This window comes from Haliotis rufescens, unplaced genomic scaffold (genome assembly GCF_023055435.1).
Source record: "Haliotis rufescens isolate VD_foot unplaced genomic scaffold, xgHalRufe1.0.p SCAF_36, whole genome shotgun sequence".
NCBI lineage: Eukaryota > Metazoa > Mollusca > Gastropoda > Lepetellida > Haliotidae > Haliotis > Haliotis rufescens.
In genome coordinates, this window is record NW_025964068.1 from 2,333,225 (window position 1) to 2,357,370 (window position 24,146).

The following is a 24,146-nucleotide window of genomic DNA, read 5'->3' on the forward strand; positions in this document are numbered from 1 at the left end:
ATATTTCAACAATTTCAGACCATATGCTGCTCCACCACAAGCAACTAAAGCACTGACGAAGCAGATGTTCGATGTGTATTTTAATTTGGTTCCCCACAGAAATATCAGGGAAGAAAGTTAAAGAGTTGTCTCCAAACTTATAAAAGATCAAGTTTATTGACATAAAAAGGGCACATATGTTGATGGAATGAGTTTGTGGAAAAATGTTGGCCTTGAATACTTTTTATGCGAAAATAGAAATATTTGACATACGTACTATCCCGGCATTATCCCGCGATATGCCAAGGAGAGGCACCGAGCCGTGGATGCCCGTGCCTATAATAAAACAGAAGATGAGATTGGGTTAAATGGCCGAGTGTGTGCAGGTACTAGTGGTTTACTAAGCTGCTAATTGTGTATACCAAAATGCTACCATTGCCATGGCCACTAGGTGGCCAACGGCCATTCCCAGCTAGCCCTGCTGGCCTGAGACTGCTACCGCTGTCCGGCCCCCATGGTAGCATATTTAAACACTACCAGTGCTTGGCAACTACCATGCTGCCAAAAGCACCTACCGCTGCTGGCCTAAGTCAGACTACGGCTGCCCGGCCCCAGGTAGCCGGCCAAAGCAGATCCCACTGCCTGGCCCCATTAGCAAAACCATTGTGCGACTACCGCAGCGGACCCAACTGTCAGCTACCGCTTGACAAGACAACTTCCGCCGCCGGGCCCATATACGTGGCAATTGTTTGCCCCAACGTATGTTATTTTACGATTCCCCAGCTGAAAAGTCGGGAATGACAAGGTTCCCACTGAGAAGCAGGTAACTCCGGAAAGGTTCCCGCTGAAAAGCAGGTAGCCTTAAGCACGAGTATTAATTTGGAAGCAAGTTAATTTGTAGCCAGCAGTGTAGCCCACAAGAACCCCGCCACAAAGCACCAGAGTGTTATGCGAAAATAGAAATATTTGGCATACGTACTATCCCGGCAATAGAGTATCTCATGTAATGCGTTGGGGTATTTCAGTGGGTGATATCCTTGTTCTTAAATGAACAAACAATGACCTCCAATAAATAAAACTGCAGGTAAGATATCTGTAACTATTGTATGACCTTTACAAGTCCATAATGCAATGTCAACACTCGCACGTCCCCATATTCGTTAAATATACTCAACAACAAAAGTTCCTGTGACACCAATATTTTAGTGTATTTTTCAAACAAGTAAAGTTTGGTTTTCAATATTGTAGTACATGTATGGAATCAAGTCACAAAAACACAACTGTTACAGAAAAGCATGCATTCCATGCAAAAGTTGACTTTTACCCAAGCCCCATGCATTTCACTACCCAAGAATGAGTATAAAAACATGTGCGTTAACGGGATTCCATATGCATTGTTTAGCATCTTGCTGACAACAACCACTCAGAAAAACAACAAAATAACGCAATTATTTAACATTACGAAATGCCACGCCTGTCTGAAAATGAACGTCTGCGAGCCATTGGTATGCTTGAAGCACGATCGAATCAACGTGATGTTGCAAGACAATTTAACGTCCACAGAAATACCATTTGGTGTTTATGGCAACGTTGTCAACAGACGAATGCAGTCAGAGACCATCCTCGGAGTGGCAGGCCACACGTAACCAATAACCTACAAGACAACAGGATTTGAATAACACACCTACAAAATCGATACCAACCAGCAACAGTGACTGCAAGAAGCATCCTTGGCCTTCGACGAATATCTTCACAAACCGTACGTTGTCGCCTCAGATGTGCAGGGATTGTCGCCAGAAGACCCGCCAGACGTCCCATTTTGACAGGAAACCACCGTCAAGCACGTCTACAGTGGTGCAGACAGCGTCTACGCTGGACGACCATGCAGTGGGGACAAGTTCTATTCACTGACGAGTCTCGTTTTCACCTCAGCCACAGCGATGGACGGATTCGAGTGTACCGACGTCGAGGTGAACGTTACGTCAATCATTATGTCATGGAAGAAGATCGGTTCGGGGGCGGCAGCGTTATGGTATGGGGTGGGATTACAGCAAGACAGAGGACCCGTTTGATAGTGGTAGAGGGAAATCTCAATGGACAGCACTACCGCGACGAGATCATCAGCCCTGTTGTTCTACCGATTTTGCGTCGTCATGGCCCAGGCATTACCTTTCAACATGACAATGCCCGGCCTCATATTGCTCGACTTGTTAAGGATTCTTTTCAACAAAATAACGTGAATGTCATCCCCTGGCCGGCTCGCTCCCCTGATCTCTCACCAATCGAGCACATGTGGGATGAGATTGATCGGCGCCTTCGGCGCCAACCACGTGTTCCCCAGACACGCCAGGAACTTCGAAACATGCTCCAGCAGATATGGACAGATATCCCACAGGACTTTGTGCGACGCCTGATCCATTCCATGAGACGAAGATGTGTTGCTTCCATCGCAACCAGAGGTGGACACACACGCTAACGATTTGTAAATTGACATTTTGGCATGTTCGTGTTTTTTTATGAAATCACGAATTTTCTGAAGTCAGTATGGCAAATTAAACCATTTGAACACTTACAGGAGTCTTTTATCTGTTGCAAACCGAAATCGTTTTAGATTGGGTAAAAAACATAACTTTGCATTAAATCTTATTCAGTGTCAAAGGAACTTTTGTTGTTCAGTATATGAAAGTGATAAAATGCAGATATTATTTTGTTTCATTTATTTTAAAATAAAAAAATAGGTATGTAAAGTCTTTAACGGGACTCTAATAAATCCACAGTTTTGAGTCTTAGATGTAATGTATTAATTCAGCATAGGCGTTGTGATCTTGACCCTTCCGTGATGCATGGCAGGCGAAAACAGAGAGATTTTATGACGTTTCGTGACCACCCAAACTTGGTGTGGGACCCCCTGTTTGGGATAATGCGCAAATGTAGAAATGAAGGGTTTTCTCTTTGAAAAGTATTCTTTCAGACTAACACATATTGCGTTTTGGATCTCAGAGGCATCACGTGCATCGCGTCGCCATATAAATGCAACAATCTTGAAGGTGATGTATGTATGTATCTATGTATGTGGTGTGTGTACACGTGCGTGGGTATGTGTGTGTATGTATGTATGTATGAATGTATGTGTGTGTGCGTGTGTGTGTGAGCGTGTGAATGTGTCTGCGTGCGTGTGTGGCTTGTGTATGTGTGTATGTATGTACGTGCGTGGCATATATTTTATTTTGCTCAGAGAGCGTGTGCGTGTGTGTGTGTGTTCGTGTGTTTGGGTGTGTGCGTGCGTGCGTGCGTGTCTGTGCGTGCGTGCGCGTGCGTGTGCGTGTGCGTGTGTGTGTGTGAAAGGGGAGGGGATCAGCTATGGTCATGTTCTCACTGACTGTGTATCGTGGGAAGTGACTCGGTTGTTTTAATTCAAAATAACAGTTACAATATATCCACATATATTTTATTTTGCGTCATCGGAAATCTCAACATAGTCACGGATTATGGTTGCATGTTTAGATTATGTGACATAAATGAATAATCACCATAATATTACCACCCACCCATTTACTCACACATGGGTACCAACAAATGCAGTGATGTTACAGTAACTCTTGAAAGTATGGGTTTTCCGATTGTACATTGTGTCATTTCGATTCGACGAAACGTTTCCAGAACCGAAGGGTACGCGTAGGAACATATTAAAATCATATTTTATTAAGAGATAAAATAAAACAAAAATGTACTGACTTGAATTGTGTCACAAGTACTGAGATTAGAATACAACTTCGAGGGGAAGAAACTTTTATTCCAAATTTGTGGAATTTTAGCAAGGTGGTTCAGTAAGCTAGGTAATAAAAATCAGGCCGCCTTAGTTAGGTTTTCAGAATAAACATACTGCTTTAAACCGCCTTTGAAATATGGATTTTGTGTTTCAGAATAATTAATGCGACAAAACCCTTTCCATATCCAATCTCAGCATAAAGCAGGGTCGATTGTGCGATTCCAACTATACCATGAGCATGTATAATATGAATCACTATCAAATAGTAATGATACTAGGTGTTCGCGAGCGTATCCTACCCCGTCACAAACACATGCAAAGGCAAGTCAGTTGTTCACCTGAAAAAAACACGGGAACATATGGTACTAGTCAAAATAGGGAATTGCATATGTAAACACCAAAGGCTGGAGCTGTTGGAATATTGCTCGACATGTTGCTCGAAAACTTTCCTCTTATTAAAATCAGGAAGTGGAAATTACATTCATTTACTCTGAGTGATTAAAAGGTCACTCGTAGCTGTGTATGGATCGGGGATTATGTTATTTGAAAACTGCCTCAAGGAATAATGTCTGAAATTTAGGACATATTCAACCCCGGCTGTCTGGTTGTCAATCATATATATGGACTGACCCTACACTGACCACTGTCGGACACAGGTGGGGCCTGAGGGACAGATTGGGGCATATAAAAGCTCTCTTCGATACAGCTTGTAATCTTTAAACCACATCTGGTTTCATCGTGAACAATTCTCTCTTTGTGGCCTTACTTGTCGGGGTCCTGGCGCCAGAGTCAGAGACGTACAGGAGGGTGGCGCAACAGAGACACAAGCCTTGGGGGTGGGGGCAGACAGTTTAGGGAAACGGGCAATGCTGAAGGAAAATTTTTTGCTTTACTGCCGGACTTGAATAGAAACAGACGATTTCGGTCCTGGAGCAGAATACACGGCAATATTACTCATACCGGACCAGGAAGTCGTGATAACTTCAGTGATTTCCTGAGACGTAGTCGGACAGAGAGTAGAGGTTGGAACGTTTCTGGCAAGGGACCGGAAGAAGGGGAGAGGTCGGAGAGCAAGGGACCGGAAGTAGGGGAGAGGTCGGAATGCAAGGGAGCGGAAGTAGGGGAGAGGTCAGAAAGCAAGGGACCGGAAGAAGGGGGGAGATCGGAATGCAAGGGACCGGAAGTAGGGGAGAGGTCGGAAAGCAAGGGACCGGAAGAAGAGGAGATAACGGAAAGCAAGGGACCAAAAGTAGGGGAGAGGTCGGAGAGCAAGGGACAGGAAGTAGGGGAGAGGTCGGAAAGCAAGGGACCGGAAGTAGGGGAGAGGTTGGAGGGCAAGGGACAGGAAGCAGAGGAGAGATCGGAAAGCGGGGGACCGGAAGTAGGGGAGAGGTTGGAGGGCAAGGGACCGGAAGTAGAGGAGAGGTCGGAGGGCAAGGGACAGGTAGTAGGGGAGAGGTTGGAGGGCAAGGGACCGGAAGTAGAGGAGAGGTCGGAGGGCAAGGGACAGGAAGTAGGGGAGGGGTCGGAGGGCAAGGGAAAGGAAGTAGGGGAGAGGTTGGAGGGCAAGGGAAAGGTAGTAGGGGAGAGGTCGGAGGGCAAGGGACCGGAAGTAGTGGAGAGGTTGGAGGGCAAGGGAAAGGAAGTAGGGGAGAGGTTGGAGAGCATGGGACCGGAAGTAGGGGAGAGATCAGAGGGCAAGGGACAGGAAGTAGGGGAGAGGTCGGAGGGCAAGGGACAGGAAGTAGGGGAGAGGTCGGAAAGCAAGGGACCGGAAGTAGGGGAGGGGTTGGAGGGCAAGGGACAGGAAGCAGAGAAGAGATCGGAAAGCAAGGGGCCGGAAGAAGAGGAGAGGTTGGAGAGCATGGGACCGGAAGTAGGGGAGATGTCGGAAAGCGAGGGACCGGAAGTAGGGGAGAGGTTGGAGGGCAAGGGAAAGGAAGTAGGGGAGAGGTTGGAGGGCAAGGGACCGGAAGTAGGGGAGAGGTTGGAAGGCAAGGGACAGGAAGTAGGGGAGAGGTTGGAGGGCAAGGAAAGGAAGTAAGAGAGAGGTTGGAGGGCAAGGGAAAGGAAGTAGGGGAGAGGTTGGAGGGCAAGGGACTTGAAGTAGGGGAGAGGTCGGAAAGCAAGGGACCGGAAGTAGGGGAGAGGTTGGAGGGCAAGGGACAGGAAGCAGAGGAGAGATCGGAAAGCAAGGGGCCGGAAGAAGGGGAGAGGTCGGAGAGCATGGTACCGGAAGTAGGGGAGATGTCGGAAAGCGAGGGACCGGAAGTAGTGGAGAGGTTGGAGGGCAAGGGAAAGGAAGTAGGGGAGAGGTTGGAGGGCAAGGGAAAGGAAGTAGGGGAGAGGTTAGAGGGCAAGGGACCGGAAGTAGGGGAGAGGTCGGAGGGCAAGAGAAAGGAAGTAGGGGAGAGGTTGGAGGGCAAGGGACAGGAAGTAGGGGAGAGGTTGGAGGGCAAGGGAAAGGAAGTAGGGGAGAGGTTGGAGGGCAAGGGAAAGGAAGTAAGGGAGAGGTCGGAGGGCAAGGGACAGGAAGTAGGGGAGAGGCTGGAGGGCAAGGGACCGGAAGTAAGGGAGAGGTCGGAGGGCAAGGGACCGGAATGAGAAGAGGTTCTTGGTGGAGGGCAATTCAGGGACGGCGGCCAAAGAGGCGGCTTCTTTCGACGAGGAAACATGATGTTGGTAATCTACGTCTGGTATCTCCCCGTTAATACAGGAGTGTTTCTTTGAGTCGGGGAATTTGTACAGCATAGGTATAACTGCTTTACTGTCAGACTGTGGACTGGAAAATATTGTCCTTTAGGATGTTCAAGACCGCTGTAATAATGGGGAATGGTATGTCGCAAATTGCACAAACTCTAAACTATTGTTTGACTTAACTCCATCTCTAGTGTACGTTAAAAAAAAAACGTATCTATTTTGGAGAGATGATTTTGTTTTACTCAAATGGTGTTCTGAAATTATGCTCTGTATATTTAATTCCTCCCAGCCGAACAACAATGTGACGGTGACGGAGCGTGTGTTTATGAACTAAACCGCACAGACAGCTTTCTTTGTCTCTTACAACGGACCACCCAAGGAAGCAGGCACCCAACAGTTGGTGTCGGTGTACGACTTCAACATTGTCAGTATTTATTATCAATAGACATACCTAGTCATTTCCGATATAACACAATTCAAACATCGTCTTCTATGTGTGTATGTGTGTATGTGTGTATGTTTGTATCTTTGTATGTGCGTGCGCGCGCGCGCGTGTGTGTGTGTTTTGCGGGGAAGGGGACTTTTTGTTAAACGGGGTTTATTTTCGGTCACAGCTGCAAAACACGTAACATGTATTTAGGTTAATTTTTCCCCCAAAATTTGTTCTGGATCATATTATATTTTTCAAAGAATTCCCAGCCCCGTCCTGCGAGAATGCCATTGTTTCCATTGTTACATTGCAGATGGTGACAGCCACAAGGACGCAGATAGGCAACAGCAGTGTCTGTATCCTGGTGCCCGGCATCTTCATGGGCGACTTCAACACCACCGCTGAAGACGTCACCTCAAGAAGTGTACGTCATAGACTGCAACAACAAATATAGTTAAACACTATTTCCCTTCAACACCTAACATTAATACATATATCAGCTGATGTTTAAGCTTACTAAAACAGATATATCATACCATAAACAATGCTGGTTCGTTTTAAAAAGTGTATGGTCATTGTGTACGTGTACGTGATGTGTACGGGCTGATTAAACAGTGCTTCAAATACACAAGGGGAGCAACGTTTCGAAGAAAAGAGCCTAAACTCCAAACATCCCTTCCTGGCCAGATTTTGTCGAGGTCGTTTCGGGTCCCCTGCTGTGGCTATCGACGCTGCTGTTGCGGTAGATGGTAGGTGTAGTTTCAAACGCTAGATTTTAACCAAGATAAACTATATAGAAAAAACAAACATCACATTGTTGATACGGGACTCAACATCTGTATCTGGGGCCAAACCTCACAAGGACCCGAGCAATAATGATCGGGTTGTCCCACTGTCCGATCTGGTTTACATGGCTCATTCCCTGTTTCCCGACTGCTGGGATCTTTGCCCATGCTATCATCCACCAGGTTGCCTAGTTACAACTGGAGTATTTACACGCCGTTGTGATACAGTTGTTCTGACTCTATCATCCATCAGGTTGCCTAGTTACGACTTGAGTATTTACACGCCGTTGTGATACAGTTGTGCTGACGCTATCAACATATCAACCATCAGGTTGCCTCGTTACGACTTGTGTATTTACACGCCATTGTGATACAGTTGTACTGACGCTATCAACCACCGGGTTTGCCTAGTTACGACTGGAGTATTTAGACGCCGTTGTGATAAAGTTGTGCTGACGCTATCATCCACTGGGTTTGCCTAGTTACGACTGGAGTATTTAAACGCCGTTGTGATACAGTTGTGCTGACGCTATCAACACACCGTTGTGATACAGTTGTGCTGACGCTATCCACCATCGGGTTGCCTAGTTACGACTTGAGTATTTACACGCCGTTGTGATAAAGTTGTGCTGACTCTATCAACCACCGGGTTGCCGAGTAACGACTGGAGTATTTACACGCCGTTATGATACAGTTGTGCAGACGCTATCAACCACCGGGTTGCCTAGTTACGACTTGAGTATTTACACGCCGTTGTGATACAGTTGTGCAGACGCTTTCAACCACCGGGTTGCCTAGTTACGACTGGAGTATTTACACGCCGTTGTGATACAGTTGTGCAGACGCTATCAGCCACCGGGTTGCCTAGTTGCGACTTGAGTATTTACACGCCGTTGTGATAAAGTTGCCTACGCTATCAACCACCGGGTTGCCTAGTTACGACTGGAGTATTTACACACCGTTGTGATAAAGTTGTCCTGACACTATCATCCACCGGGTTGCCTAGCTACGATTGGAGTATTTACACGCCGTTGTGATACAGTTATGCTGACGCTATCAACCACCTGGTTGCCTAGTTACGACTTGACTATTTACACGCCGTTGTGATAAAGTTCTGCTGACGCTATCAACCACCGGGTTGCCTAGCTACGACTTGAGTATTTACACGCCGTTGTGATACAGCTGTGCTGACGCTATAACCTACCGGGTTCCCTAGTTACGACTGGAGTATTTACACGCCGTTGTGATACAGTTGTGCGGACGCTATCAACCACCGGGTTGCCTAGCTACGTCTGGAGTATTTACACACCGTTGTGATACAATTGTGCTGACGCTATCAACCACCGCGTTGCCTAGTTACGACTTGAGTATTTACACGCCGTTGTGATAAAGTTGTGCTGACGCTATCAACCACCGGAATGCCTAGCTACGATTGAGTATTTACACGCTGTTGTGGTACAGCTGTGCTGACGCTATCAACCACCGGGCTGCCGAGTGACGACTGGATTATTTACACGCCGTTGTGATACAGTTGTGCTGACGCTATCAACCACCGGGATGCCTAGCTACGACTTGGGTATTTACACGCTGTTGTGGTACAGCTGTGCTGACGCTATTAACCACCGGGCTGCCTTGTTACGACTTGAGTATTTACACGCCGTTGTGATACAGTTGTGCTGACGCTATCAACCACCTGGTTCCCTAGTGACGACTGGAGTATTTACACGCCATTGTGATACAGCTGTACTGACGCTATCAACAACCGGAATGCCAAGTGACGACTGGAGTATTTACACGCCATTGTGAAACAGCTGTGCTGACGCTGAACCACCGGGCTGACTAGCTACGTCTGGAGTATTTACACACCGTTGTGATAAAGTTGTGCTGACTCTATCAACCACCGGAATGCCTAGTGACGACTGGAGTATTTACACGCCATTGTGAAACAGTTGTGCTGACGCAATCAACCACCGGAATGCCTAGTTACGACTGGAGTATTTACACGCCGTTGTGAAACAGCTTTGCTGACGCTATCAACCACCGGGCTGCCTAGCTACGTCTGGAGTATTTACACACCGTTGTGATACAGTTGTGCTGACGCTATCAACCACCGGGTTGCCAAGTTACGACTTGAGTATTTACACACCGCTGTGATACAGTTGTGCTAACGCTATCAACCATCGGGTTGCCTAGTTACGACTAGAGTATTTACACGCCGTTGTGATACAGTTGTGCAGACGCTATCAACCATCGGGTTGCCTAGTTACGACTGGAGTATTTACACGCCGTTATGATACAGTTGTTCTGACTCTATCAACCACCGGGTTGCCTAGTTACGACTGGAGTATTTAGACGCCGTTGTGATAAAGTTATGCTGACGCTATCAACCACCCTGTTGCCTAGTTACGACTGGAGTATTTACACGCCGTTGTGATACAGTTGTGCCTACGCTATCAGCCACCGGGTTGCCCAGTTGCGACTTGAGTATTTACACGCCGTTGTGATAAAGTGGCCTACGCTATCAACCACCGGGTTGCCTAGTTACGACTGGAGTATTTACACGCCGTTGTGATGCAGTTGTCCTGACACTATCATCCACCGGGTTGCCTAGCTACGACTGGAGTATTTAGACGCCGTTGTGATACAGTTATGCTGACGCTATCAACCACCCGGTTGCCTAGTTACGACTTGACTATTTACACGCCGTTGTGATAAAGTTCTGCTGACGCTATCAACCACCGGGTTGCCTAGTTACGACTTGAGTATTTACACGCCGTTGTGATACAGCTGTGCTGACGCTATCACCTACCGGGTTCCCTAGTTACGACTTGAGTATTTACACGCCGTTGTGATACAGTTGTGCGGACGCTATCAACCACCGGGTTTGCATAGCTACGTCTGGAGTATTTACACACCGTTGTGATACAGTTGTGCTGACGCTATCAACCACCGGGTTCCAAAGTTACGACTCGAGTATTTACACGCCGTTGTGAAACAGCTGTGCTGACGCTGAACCACCGGGCTGACTAGCTACGTCTGGAGTATTTACACACCGTTGTGATAAAGTTGTGCTGACTCTATCAACCACCGGAATGCCTAGTGACGACTGGAGTATTTACACGCCATTGTGAAACAGTTGTGCTGACGCAATCAACCACCGGAATGCCTAGTTACGACTGGAGTATTTACACGCCATTGTGAAACAGCTGTGCTGACGCTATCAACCACCGGGCTGCCTAGCTACGTCTGGAGTATTTACACACCGTTGTGATACAGTTGTGCTGACGCTATCAACCACCGGGTTGCCAAGTTACGACTTGAGTATTTACACACCGCTGTGATACAGTTGTGCTAACGCTATCAACCATCGGGTTGCCTAGTTACGACTAGAGTATTTACACGCCGTTGTGATACAGTTGTGCAGACGCTATCAACCATCGGGTTGCCTAGTTACGACTTGAGTATTTACACGCCGTTTTGATACGGTTGTGCTGACGCTGTCAACCATCGGGTTGCCTAGTTACGACTGGAGTATTTACACGCCGTTATGATACAGTTGTTCTGACTCTATCAACCACCGGGTTGCCTAGTTACCACTGGAGTATTTACACGCCGTTGTGATAAAGTTATGCTGACGCTATCAACCACCCTGTTGCCTAGTTACGACTGGAGTATTTACACGCCGTTGTGATACAGTTGTGCCTACGCTATCAGCCACCGGGTTGCCCAGTTGCGACTTGAGTATTTACACGCCGTTGTGATAAAGTTGCCTACGCTATCAACCACCGGGTTGCCTAGTTACGACTGGAGTATTTACACGCCGTTGTGATGCAGTTGTCCTGACACTATCATCCACCGGGTTGCCTAGCTACGACTGGAGTATTTAGACGCCGTTGTGATACAGTTATGCTGACGCTATCAACCACCCGGTTGCCTAGTTACGACTTGACTATTTACACGCCGTTGTGATAAAGTTCTGCTGACGCTATCAACCACCGGGTTGCCTAGTTACGACTGGAGTATTTATACCCCTTTATGATACAGCTGTGCCTATGCTATCAACCGCCAGGTTACCTAGTTACGACTGGAGTATTTACACGCTATTGTGATACAGCTGTGCCTATGCTATCAACCACCGGGTTGCCTAGTTACGACCCTAGTATTTACATGCCGTTGTGATACAATTGTGCTGACGCTATCTACCACCGGGTTGCCTAGTTATCCACCCTTGTGCGGCATTGTGCAGCATTGTGCGGTGTTGTGCGGTGTTGTGCGGTGTTGTGCGGCGTTAATTCACCTCGCTTGTGAAGGTGGACCAGTGCAAACATGCACAATGTAATCATATCCATTTCTTGTCAAAATGCTCACGCTTTTATAAAAGTCGTGTGGCAAAAAGCTGATGAATGTAAGTAATTTCCGAGCTTGTTCTGTAAAGCAATCAAAACGCTCGACTTAGTCTGTGTAAAAGTCTTGGAGTAGGGTTTCCGTGGATTTATCTGTTCCATGTTTTGTCCAGACAAATTAATAAATACCCTAGAAGGTTTCCACGTCTTCTTTCCTACATGTTTCATGAACATGCTCATATGTACTTATATGTACATCAAATGTCGGCAGCTCGAACTTGATAAATCATTTACTTTAGGTAACTTCATATAATTCCATATAAAACCGGGACACGCTTGGCCCAGCTATCTAATTAACCGTAATTCTCTGTGCAGTGCAGAGTTGCGACCCTCAGGCCAGAACCCTATGGATTCGGGTTCGAATTTCGGTTTGACCTGAATATGTTTCCATGTTTCACTGTGCAGAGTTGTGTCCTTTGGGCACGCCGGAAACTATACTTGGTTCGAATAGCTGTTCGCCCCCATTATGTTTCTAGGTTTGTCAGCACCATACCTGTGATCGTAGGTCTCACGCCTGGGACCTGCATCATGTCTTTCCTCCCATATCAAGCTGACAACGCCATAATGTAACTCAAGTACTGAACTCACTAACTCACTTATCGACACTACGGTTATACATCAAAGCTCGTACAGTGGATAACACCACATATAGTCTATCTCTCCAGATGATCGGTGCAAATTTCTTCATTTTTAAATTGCCAAGTCACTCCGTACTCCTTAATGCTTGTGGATTATATCCATGTATTTTCGGCAAAGAAATATCAATTTGAAGAACAATGTCATACATGTAACATGGTTTGCAGATAACTTGATATATAATGGGGCCCTCACTTTAACGACGTTTCACTGCATTTACAAGGCTGAAAAAGGTTGTTTCTCGGGCATCGGCACGTTACATTAATTCCGCACGTCAGTCAGTTTATTGCCAATGAAAAGAAGAATATTTTTTGGAAATTTTCCATCTCAAATGAATCTGAGTTTTATACATGATCGACAACTCACGGGTATTAACTAGACGAGTCAGTGCATGCCCAGTTGTGTTTGTTTGTAATCTTAGTGGGGGAAATATGAAGTGTTACCTTTGTTTTCAATATACAATATTTAAAATGTCCTACTTCCCTCCACACTTTTGAGAAAATGGGCCCGAGAAACATTTGTGTTTCTGCAGCACAATGTGACGTCGAATGTTTAGAGTAAGTGAGTGAGTTATAATTTAACATCGCATCGGCATTATTTCAGCCATAAAGCCACGAGGACAAGGTGTTTTTGTAATGTCTACACGCTTGTCATAAATACAAAGTTATATACTGAAACACAAAAGAAACGTCTCCAGGGATAGATATATGAGAAACCTTATTTGTCCAAACACTGTTAACATACTTTGAGACATATTAAAAGGATGAAACTTGGCAAAACTGATCATCAAGGTTGAAATTAAAGTGTCAAATGCTCTTAAAGTGAAACACAACGCTAGTCTCTGAGAAAATGGCATCACAAGTCAGTATCTCGTGTGTCAGCCATGTGAATTGGTGACTGCCGTGCAACGTCGATACATGGAATGGATGAGGCGGTTTATGAAGGTCATAGGCACTTGAGCCCACACACTGAGGAACGCCTGACGCAGTTCAGCTGCAGTTGTCGGTCTTGGTCGGACGTCATTCAGCCGTCTTTGAATCTCGTCCCACAGGTGCTCAATGGGATTTAAATGGGGACTGAGGGCAGGCCACTGGGCAGGTTCTGATGCCATTCTGCTGGAGGAAGTCTCTTTTTGCTCTCGCTGTGTGGGCAAGGGCGTTATCATGCTGAAACTCGTGGTAAGGGCGACGTGCCAAATGAGGTATGGCGTGTGGTCTCAAGACTTGATCAATGTACCGAGCTGTTGTGACACAATCGCCTCTCCCTGGACCAATGTTCTGGACGACCACAGGGCCGACCCTCTGTGCAAGACCAATTCCACCCCACACCATGATCTTAGGACCACCCCACGAGTCTCTCTCAACAACACAAGCATCCGAACAACGTTCCCCACGGCGTCGCCAGACTCTCTCTCTCTCTGACATCTGCTGTTGAGATACAGTGACGGCTCTCGTCTGAGAAGAGGACTCTTCTCCACTGCTGGGGGCGCCAATAATGGTGCTGGGTTGCCCACTGAAGACAGTCCCGGCGATGGCATGGTGTCAGAATGGATCCTCGGTGTGGCCTGTGACAGTGTCTGCTCGTCAATCATCGACGCACGGTGCTCATACTAATGTGTCGCTGGTGTGTCCCCATGGCTTGTCGAGCAGTAACGAAGCGATCTTGAAGATGCTCTCGCACAATCTGACGATCCTGACGTGGGAAGGTGACCCTTGGTCTTCCACTACGTGGTCGGTCATCTGTAGTGTTTGTGGCCAATGCATTTCAAGTCCACGTAACGACCATATACAGGCTCCAGCAACGGTACCAGGCCACAAACACTACAGATGACCGACCACGTAGTGGAAGACCAAGGGTCACAACCCCACGTCAGGATCGTCAGATTGTACGAGAGCATCTTCAAGATCGCTTCGTTACTGCTCGACAAGCCATGGGGACACACCAGCGACACATTAGTGTGGACACCGTGCGTTGACGATTGACGAGCAGACACCTCCACTGTCACAGGCCACACCGAGGACCCATTCTGACACCACGTCATCGTCGGGACTGTCTTCAGTGGGCAACACAGCACCAGCATTGGCGCCCCCGGCAGTGGAGAAAAGTCCTCTTCTCAGAGGAGAGCCGTTCCTGTATCTCAACAGCAGATGTCAGAGAGAGAGTCTGGAGAACGTTGTTTTGATGCTTGTGTTGTTGAGAGAGACTCGTGGGGTGGTCCTAAGATCATGGTGTGGGGTGGAATTGGTCTTGCACAGAGGGTAGGCCCTGTGGTCTTCCATAACATTGGTCCAGGGAGAGGCAATGGTGTCACAACAGCTCGGTACATTGATCAAGTCTTGAGACCACACGCCATACCTCATTTGGCACGTCGCCGCAACCAGAGAGCAACAAGAGACTTCAGAACCATGCAGTGGCCTGCCCTCAGTCACGATTTAAATCCCATTGAGCACCTGTGCGACGAGATTCAAAGACGGCTGAATGACGTTCCTCAGTGTGTGGGCTTAAGTGCCTATGACCTTCATCAACCGCCTCATCCATTCCATGTATCGACGTTGCACGGCAGTCATCAGTGCACATGGCGGACACACGAGATACTGACTTGTGATGCCATTTTCTCAGAGACTAGTGTTGTGTTTCATTTTAAGAACATTTGACACTTTAATTTCACTCTTGATGATCAGTATTGTCAAGTTTCATCCTTTTAAAATGTCTCAAAGTATGTTTACAGTGTTTGGACAAATAAGGTTTCTCATATATCTATCCATGGTGATGTTTCCTTTGCGATTCAGTATACATGTATATGTTACAGGAAACAAGTATAATCAGTGATTAAGTCTAATAACTGGAAATTTCAGTGATTATGTCTAAGAACTGATTCACTCGGTGGTTATGTCTAATTTCTGAAATCTTCAGTAATTAGACATAATCACTGAAATGAACCAAGGGATTTTATACTTGTTTACTGAAAGCATATCCCTGCCTTTTTATAATAACTTGTGAGAAGGCTTCATAATCCTGTCCTAAGCCAATCTCCTGTAAACAAACAGAATCATGTGTTGTAACAACATTTGAGAAGGCTTCGCTAGTTGTCCATAGAAATCAAAACACAACATGCTTCTCTTAACAATGTGTAAAATTGTATTTAGTCACGCAACTGTGTCACTTTTGCTCAACATCCATTGCATATTCAGCCAATGAACTACCATTTCATGCTGACCTAGAAAAAGTTTACCTATACTCAACAACAAAAGTTCCTGTGACGCCAATATTTTAGTGTATTTTTCAAACAAGTAAAGTTTGGCTTCAAATATTGTAGTACATGTATGGAATAAGTCACAAAAACGCAACTGCTACAGAAAAGCATGCATTCCATGCAAAAGTTGACTTTTGCAAGCCCCATGCATTTCACAGAAAACAATTCTGCCTCTCTCTTATCCTGTATATGCATTGTATACGCACACGCAAACATGAACTGCCATGTGGTTCCGTTTTTCCTGAATTACTCAACTTAACCATTGCTCAACCATAACTTTCACTTCATATCATCACTGCAAATTCTTTTATTTACTCTCTGGTTATTTCGGGAACTGTCTCGATATTCTCAAATTTTCTCAATTAATTTTCCGAATCTGACTGCAAGTAAATACCACTGTCAGATCAGTGTACATTAATGTAGTAACTTTCTGTATCTAAAATATGTGACATCAACGCCAGAGAATATCCAATTCATGATTATCTCAATAAACAGATTCCCCTGGGCGCCATAAGCAAGACACTACTCTTTTGTTCCAACTGGTTGACTCAATTCACTGCAGGATTGCTGCTTGTCAAATTCCAGGAGACTCAATATACCAACGGACAGCTATGGAGAATAGTTATGACAGAGTGCTTTCTACAACCGGAGATGTTTCACAGGAGAACGTCAATACCGGATACTCCGTTTCTAGACTTGTTCGCCACATGCCTGTTTAGCTTGTCGGACCCCCTAGCTCTCCAAATATACTGAACAACAAAAGTTCCTGTGACATTGAATTAGATTTAATGCAAAGATGTGTTTTTTTACCAAATCTGTCCACCTCTGGCTGCGATGCAACACAACTTCGTCTCATGGAATAGACCAGGCGTCGCACAAAGTCCTGTGGGATATCTTACCATATCTGCTGGAGCATGTTTCGAAGTTCCTGGAGTGTCTTTGGAACACGTGGTTGACGTCGAAGGCGCCGATCCATCCCATCCCACCTGTGCTCGATTGGTGAGAGATCAGGGGAGCGAGCCGGCCAGGGGATGACATTTACGTTGTTTTGTTGAAGAGAATCCTGAACAAGTCGAGCAATATGAGGCCGGGCGTTGTCATGTTGAAAGGTAATGCCTGGGCCATGACGACGCAAAAACGGTAGAACAACAGGGCCGATGAGCTCGGTGTTAGTCACACACTTCGGCTTGGACACTCGTACAGACGTGTCCTCCCAAGCTCGGTACTACAACGAGAGACCTATCCAAGTCCTTGCCTAGGGAGCTTGTCTCCATCCTGGAGCCCCTGTTGGCTTACCGGGTTGGGGACTACTCCCTAAAGACATCCTTCAAGAGCAACACCTCCACTCTCTCCATCTCCTTTGACAGATCAGAGGAAGAGGCCTCTGGGCAAAGCTACGGCTAAGCCTAAGCCTCGGGAGAAACCTATCCAGGCCCCGACCTTACCTACACCACGCCCGGTGCAGAAAGTCAAGCCACCTAGGAGAAAGAAGTCCCCATCAATCTCCAACATGGAGATCGGGGAGACCCTTCCCCTACCCTACAGTCCCCAGTAGCAGCCTTGGAACTCGCTCCCCTCGAATCCAGAGAATCCGCTCGCCTGAGGGCACGGGCCACGGGAGGAAGAAGAGGAAGAGGAGGGACATCCCTTCTCCCGAAACTGCCTCCTGATCGACCCACACCACCACAGCGGAGGCCCAGACCTCCACACCAGCACCGCCCTCTTTCAATGACAGCAATGTCCAGACACGGCGTGCCTTCAACCGCTTGACCCCCCCCCCCCCCCAATTTTTGCCACATTATCTGCTTTATTACACCCACACCCGTCCAGGCAAACCCTCCCCCTAGCATTTTTAGATTAGGATTGTAAACTTTTATATTAGGGTTGCACTTCTTTATTTGTTCTTTACGCTTTGTCTCCTAATAGTATAAGTGGAACCCATTGTGCGACATACGTTAAAGTGTAATTTATTACACGCGGAAAGCGCACGTTAAATCTCAAAGAATGATGATGATGATGACGGTGTTAGTCAAGCTTGGTGTTCCGAGTGCTGGTGTAGGGACGACCTCGAGCAGGATGTGTCGCTCGTAGGAAACGTCCTGAGGTTGGGCTGGAGCTCCACTCACCTCATGTATGCCTGAGCTGGAAGGTCCGCTCATCGCTGTGTTTGTGTTGTCAGAGCAGGTATTCCGCTCACTGTGTACTTGTTGTTTATCGTTTACATGTGGTGCATAAAACATTCCTGGACAGCGATGTCGATTTTGTGCTCGATTCCCCCAACAGTAGCGTAGACAATTGGATGGTAGTCCTGTACGTAACAGTTTCTGTGGTGGCAGACTTTTTTCTTTATCTTCGCCAGGATGCTAAGTTCGGGAGGGATACCGCTCTGCCCTAAAGTCAGCACGATGGACTATCTATTGGAGATCATCTGGTACTCAGTCGACTCATAAGATCCTTCTATTTGGAGGAAGTTAGGATCCTGCATATTTTTCCCAAGTGGAACCTATCCATTATCATGTCAGCTCAACTGGAGAATCTGTATGCGAACCATTGCATGTGCAACCTGCTGCAAATGTTTAGCAAGACAATCGTTCTATTAGTCATGGCTGCAGCAATCAGCACCCGAGTTACATGCACTGGACTGACAGGACTTACACAGGATTGGAGATCAAGAAGTTCTTGAGCGGCTCGCAGTGTATTGCGTGGACGCCTGCTCATGAGCAGCTGAGCAGGAGACAAGTTGAAACCTTCCAATGGCGTCGTTCTGTAGTCTAGAAGAGCAAGGTGTTTGTCTTCAGACTTCTTCCATAGCTTCTTCTCTGTCTGAACAGCTCCTTCAGCCTCCCCATTGGAACTTTGGAAGTGAGGACTGGAGGTGACATGTTGGATTCCATATGACTTACAGAAGTCCTTGAACTCACGAGAATCAAACTGTGGGCCATTATCTGACCGCAACTTTGAGGGGATGCCGTGGCTGCTGAGGATGGCTTCCATAGCATTGATGGTTGCCGATGTGGTAAGTGAGTTGAGCTCGACAGTGTCTATGTACCTAGAAAAGTAGTCTACTAGTACGAGATATTTCCTGTTCTGGAAGTCAAACAAATCACAGCCAACTTCCTGATACGGCAAGTCTGGAGGTGGTGTTGGCATCAGCGGTTCACTCTGCTGTTTGTTTGGGAACACAGCACACTTGTGACAGTCTCTGATAATGTTTTCAATGTCAGCATTCATGCCGGGCCAAAACATTACTTCTCGAGCCCGTTGTTTGCTCTTAACCATACCAAGGTGTGACTCGTGAATGAGCAGGAGCATATGGCTGCGGAGACTTGGTGGCACTACAATCCGCAGTCCTTTGAAAATGATACAGTCAGATAAGGACAACTGGTCACGGGAGTCCCAGTATGGACGTGTTTCCATGGGCGCTTCTTGGCGGTTGTCAGGCCAACCATTTAAGATAGTTTCGCTCAGGGTTGACAGTTCCACCTTAGTGCACTGCTTGATCTCTGCGTATCGGTTTGGGGATACTGAGATCATGTCGGCCATGTTGACTACTTTCAGGTCGACAACATCAGACTGACTATATGTCACGTAGGCTCTTGACAAGGCGTCAGCTGCTGACATGTCCTTGCCTTTCCTATACTTGACAGTCAGGTCATACCACTGAAGTTTGAGAAGCATTCTTTGAAGTCTCATCGGTGCTGCGAGGAGTGGCTTCCTGCAAATGTCCTCAAGTGGTTTGTGATCATTGTACAGTGGTTTCTTTCCAAAATATATAGCAGTGAAACTTGGTAGCTGCATGGACGATGGATAACATCTCCTTCTCAATTTGGGTGTACCTCATCTCAGTTTCAGTCAGAGAGCGGGAAGTGAAGGCAATTGGCTTCCCCTCTTGAATAAGAACAGCTCCTAATCCGTACTGCGACGCATTGCACTGGATTTCAACAGGTTTGTTCACATTGAAGTATGCCAGGACAGGTGGTGTACTGCATAACTTCTTGAGTTTCTGGAAGCTGTCTTCTTGTTCAGGATCACATGAGAATAGTACATCAGACTTCAGAAGTGATCGAATGGGTGCGTCCACTTTGCTCAGGTCAGGGATGAACTTGGCTAGGTACTGTACGAGTCCTAGTAGCCGGCTGATGCCATCTTCGTCAGCTGGAGCTGGCATTTCTATGATGGCTCGCACCTTGTCAGGGTCTGGCTGGAGGCCATCTTTAGTGAGTATGTGTCCCACGTATTTAACCTCTGTCTGCCTAATGGAGCATTTGTAATAGTTCAGCTTCAAGTTGTACTCTGTTGCTTTTCCAATCACTTGGTTCAGAATTTCATCGTGATGAGCCGTGTCGACCCCTGCAATCAGAACGTCATCGATAATGGCTGCTGCACCACTGATGCCCTCGAGCATCTGATCCATGATTCTCTGGTATATCTCGGGAGCTGAACGGATTCTGAATGGGAGTCGAAGCCAACAGTATCTTCCGATGGGAGTGTTAAAGGTGGTCAGGTATGAGGACTCCTCATCGAGTTTGATCTGTAGAAAGCCTAACTTCGCATCTAAGGTCGAGAACACTTTGGCCTGGGGAATGTTTGCTACCACTTCCTCAACTGTCTTAAGCTGGTGGTGTTCTCTCAAAATTGCTCTGTTCAAGTCCTTAGGGTCAATACAAATCCTGATTTTCTCCTTCCTGACTGAGACTACCATTGAACTAACCCATTCAGTGGGCTTTGTTACCCGGGTTACGTATCCGTTCTCCTCCATTTGCTGTAGTTCTTCAACAATCCTTTCCTTCGGCGCTGCAGGTTGTCTGCGTGGTGGATGAACTACACCTTTAGCCAATGGAAATGGATCTATTTTGATGCGATACTCTCCAGGGAGAGTGCCTGTGGTTTTGATGAGTTCTGGGAAGTCGTCAAACTGATACACAGAATCTGTGGTCATGTTGACTCAAATTACTAGTCCTAGTTCCTCGGCCGTATCTCCACAGATGACATTTTCTTGGTCCAGATCCACAATTAGAAATGGTGTATCAACTGTTTTCTTGACATAGGTTAGAGGAAGTTTGACAGTTCCTAAGGGGCGAATCTTGTGATTCAAGTAGGATTTCAGGATCGTTGGTGACTCTTTCAGGTCACGAACTACTTCAATGCGGTCATAAACTGATTTCACAATGATATTACACTTTGCTCCTGTGTCAATTCTGAATTCTGTTTGCTTTTTTCCTATTTTCAAGGTTTCGGTCCACCTGTCACCTTCGGCTCTAATTTTGTTCACACACTCTGTTGCGAAGGTGTAAATGTGGATTGTCTTCGGATTCTGAATAATCGTCGGAGTCATCAGTCTCATATTCCTGAAGTGTGTTGACTTGTTGTGATTTTCTCTTCTTGCAGGCTTCAATCCAGTGATTTGGTTTCTTGCAGTATTTGCATTTGGTTCCAATAGCAGGGCACTTGCCGTACTTGTGTTATGTAGACTGATCTAGTCCACATTTGTCACAAACTTCACCCTGTTTGCTGTTTTGCTTGTTTTTCTTCTTGCCTATCACCCTGTCTTTCTTCTTAGTTGACCTTTTTCCTTGCCTGCCTGCTTCCCGTAGTGAAGCTACTTTCACTTCATCTCCTCTGATTAATTTTAGCTGTTGCTTTGAGACTTCAAACTGTCGGCTGATTTCTATGGCCTTTGCAAGTGTGATCCTCTGACCTTGGTCTAAAAGTCTTTCTTGTACTTTGGAATGAGCAACACCAGCTATCATCATATCTATCAAGATATCATCTGGGTCAGTGTATTCACAGTCCATGAGTATTAATCTAAGATCTTTTACAAAGTTGTCAAAGTGTTCATTATCCTGCTGCTTCCTCTGTTTCAGTTGAAACCTGGAGATTCTCATGTTCTTTCTGGGTCTGACATAATCTTCAATTTTTTTGAGTATCGTATCAGGCTTATCTTCTTCCCCTTCTTCCCAGTTAAGAGTTTTGTAAATCTCCCTGCCTTGTCTACCGATCCACATTTCCAGCCAACCCGTCTTATCTTTATCACTTGCCTTAGACAGTGGTCCTTTAAAGATAAACGCGACATGCTGTTGAAAATGCTGGAATTCTTGGAAAATATCACTTGCGTCCCAATCTAGGGTCGGTTGTTCAAACTGGAGTTTTGCCGTGATTTTTTTTTCTTGTCCGGTTCAGATCGTCGGCAAATTAGCACTTGTCAACGCTTTCAGAGTCAATTGGTGATAAAACAGATACACACAAGAAGCCTGTTGTTCTAAGGGTCAGATTCTTTAAGTTCGGACAGTTGTCTGTGCATATTTCAGCGGGATTCACCGTCTTCTGACACCATGTAACAAAACATGACTGACACTGATATTGGCTTGCAACACGTGTGTCTTTACTTCCGGTCGCTTACAACAATGAAAACCGATGTCGCTTAGGGCATTGACAATAAGCGTATTACATTACAATGTCTCACATACCGTTGTGGGATGGCTTGCCAATGATGTAGGGCTTTAATTGGCATGAATTGCACCCACAACCATGAGTCCACCGCCTCCAAAACGATCTCTCCCGAGCACACAGTTGGTCACATATAACATTCATCCTGACGTCTGTAAATCCCGCAACAACCATCTGCAAAGCTCATGTTGAAACGGAATTCCTCATAAAAAATGATGTCACATCATGGTTTGTTCCGAGTGTTGCCAGACCGCCTCCGTGGTCTAGAGTCTAGCCCGGAGAGTGGAAGGTCCGGGGTTCGATGCCCCACCGTGTCATACCAAAAGACGTTAAAAGATGGTACTTGTTGTTGCCCTGTCTTGTGCTCGGCATTAAGGGGCTAAAACAAGGACTGGTCGGCTCGGAGTCAGTATACTGTGTCTGAGTGGGGTATTCATGTTAAACTGCGGCATGGTATCTCAGTGAGCTGGCACGAAAAATCGGCATCAGTCCGGACTAGTACAAGCAGCCACACAAACACACACACGTACATGCACGTCGCTATATAAGTGCAATAATCTTGGACGCAACGTTAAACCCCATTTCACCTCACCTCCGAGTGTTGCCACCATTGGCTGCCCACTGTTGGGTGGCAAGTCCCATTAATCGATGGTTGCATATGATTATGTCGGATTAACGAGTATGTCGGATAAACGAAATTAAGTGGTATCAACGTTCATGATCGAAAATCGGACAACTACACGATCGACAACAATATTCAAAGACGTAATAAAAATAAATGTTCATACTGTTATGTTACATTGTAAGCAGAATATGCTTTCTAATCATGCAACCTCTAAAGTTTAACACAAAACTACTGTTATGGGCTGTATTACTTATTCAAAATATTTTAAAAAGCATAGATCTAGTCTGGAATAGAATTCGCAAGTTTGAGACTGGTACTGCAAAGCTAAGAAAGCTGCTTTCTAAGTGGCTAACGTTGACTTCCTGTTACTCATTTCAATGGTCGGTCATAGTTCGCGAAAGGTTGTTCTGACGTGACCTGTAATAGGGAGGTCATCGGCAATAGCGAGAACTTGTATCTAATTTTAATGAGATTGAGGTAATCTAAGTATGTGATTAATCCTGTTTTCTTTATTTGAAGCATTAATTGTTTATTGTTAAGCAAGCATATCTCTGCAGCCGTTATAATATGCAGCAACCAGCCGACTCGTCTCGCATCAAAACACGGGCTGTGTACTCGCGGGCAGATGACCACGGAGTACCCTGATCACTGTGTCAGATTAACGAGAATTCGTTGCAAATTAGGTGTGTCTGAGTTGGAGTGCGAGACTGTCGGATTAACGGGTCTTAATAGCACAGAGTTAATCGGTTTCCATTAGGGCTGGGACGAGTCCAAATTGACTACCCGGGTACCCACATCGCTATTACCCGACCCTACCCGGGTCCCCGCTACATGGCTCAAGAGTTTGGTACAAAATGTCCGATTGGAAATAGTTTGAGTGTAGAGCTTGGTAAAATGTATTTAAATATATCTATAAAATGATCTGGTCATGCATACACTGAAGTTGACTGAAGTGTTATTTTTATTCAAACCTATAAAGGTCAGAAGCAATGGTACTTAGGCTGAAAAAATGCGAACATTAGTGACTTGTAGTATAACCATAGAGTTCTAGATATTTTTTATGATTAAACAATATATCACACAACTAACAACGGGTCCGGGTAGTCCTGTGGGTACCCA

The 24,146-nt window shown here is 46.1% G+C and overlaps 2 protein-coding genes across 2 annotated transcripts; one reads left to right on the plus strand and one right to left on the minus strand.

The window, feature by feature from the left end:
- Positions 1-405: 405 nt before the first annotated feature.
- Positions 406-5,792, plus strand: LOC124147708 (translation initiation factor IF-2-like). The gene is made up of 2 exons (XM_048381149.1): positions 406-594; positions 4,536-5,792. The coding sequence occupies exons 1-2, from the start codon at positions 406-408 to the stop codon at positions 5,790-5,792; spliced, it is 1,446 nt and encodes a 481-aa protein (XP_048237106.1).
- A 12,686-nt stretch (positions 5,793-18,478) lies between these two features.
- On the minus strand, positions 18,479-19,633 carry LOC124147709 (uncharacterized protein K02A2.6-like). The gene has a single exon (XM_048381150.1). It carries the CDS (start codon positions 19,631-19,633, stop codon positions 18,479-18,481), a length of 1,155 nt encoding a protein of 384 aa, XP_048237107.1.
- Positions 19,634-24,146: the final 4,513 nt, after the last annotated feature.

Bases quoted from the DNA above. Each gene is read 5' to 3' on its own strand.
- LOC124147708 (XM_048381149.1), top strand. From the start codon at position 406: ATGCTACCATTGCCATGGCCACTAGGTGGCCAACGGCCATTCCCAGCT. The intron at 595-4,535 runs GTAGCCGGCCAA...TCCTGGCGCCAG, and splicing joins CTACGGCTGCCCGGCCCCAG to AGTCAGAGACGTACAGGAGG.
- LOC124147709 (XM_048381150.1), bottom strand. From the start codon at position 19,633: ATGCTTCTCAAACTTCAGTGGTATGACCTGACTGTCAAGTATAGGAAA.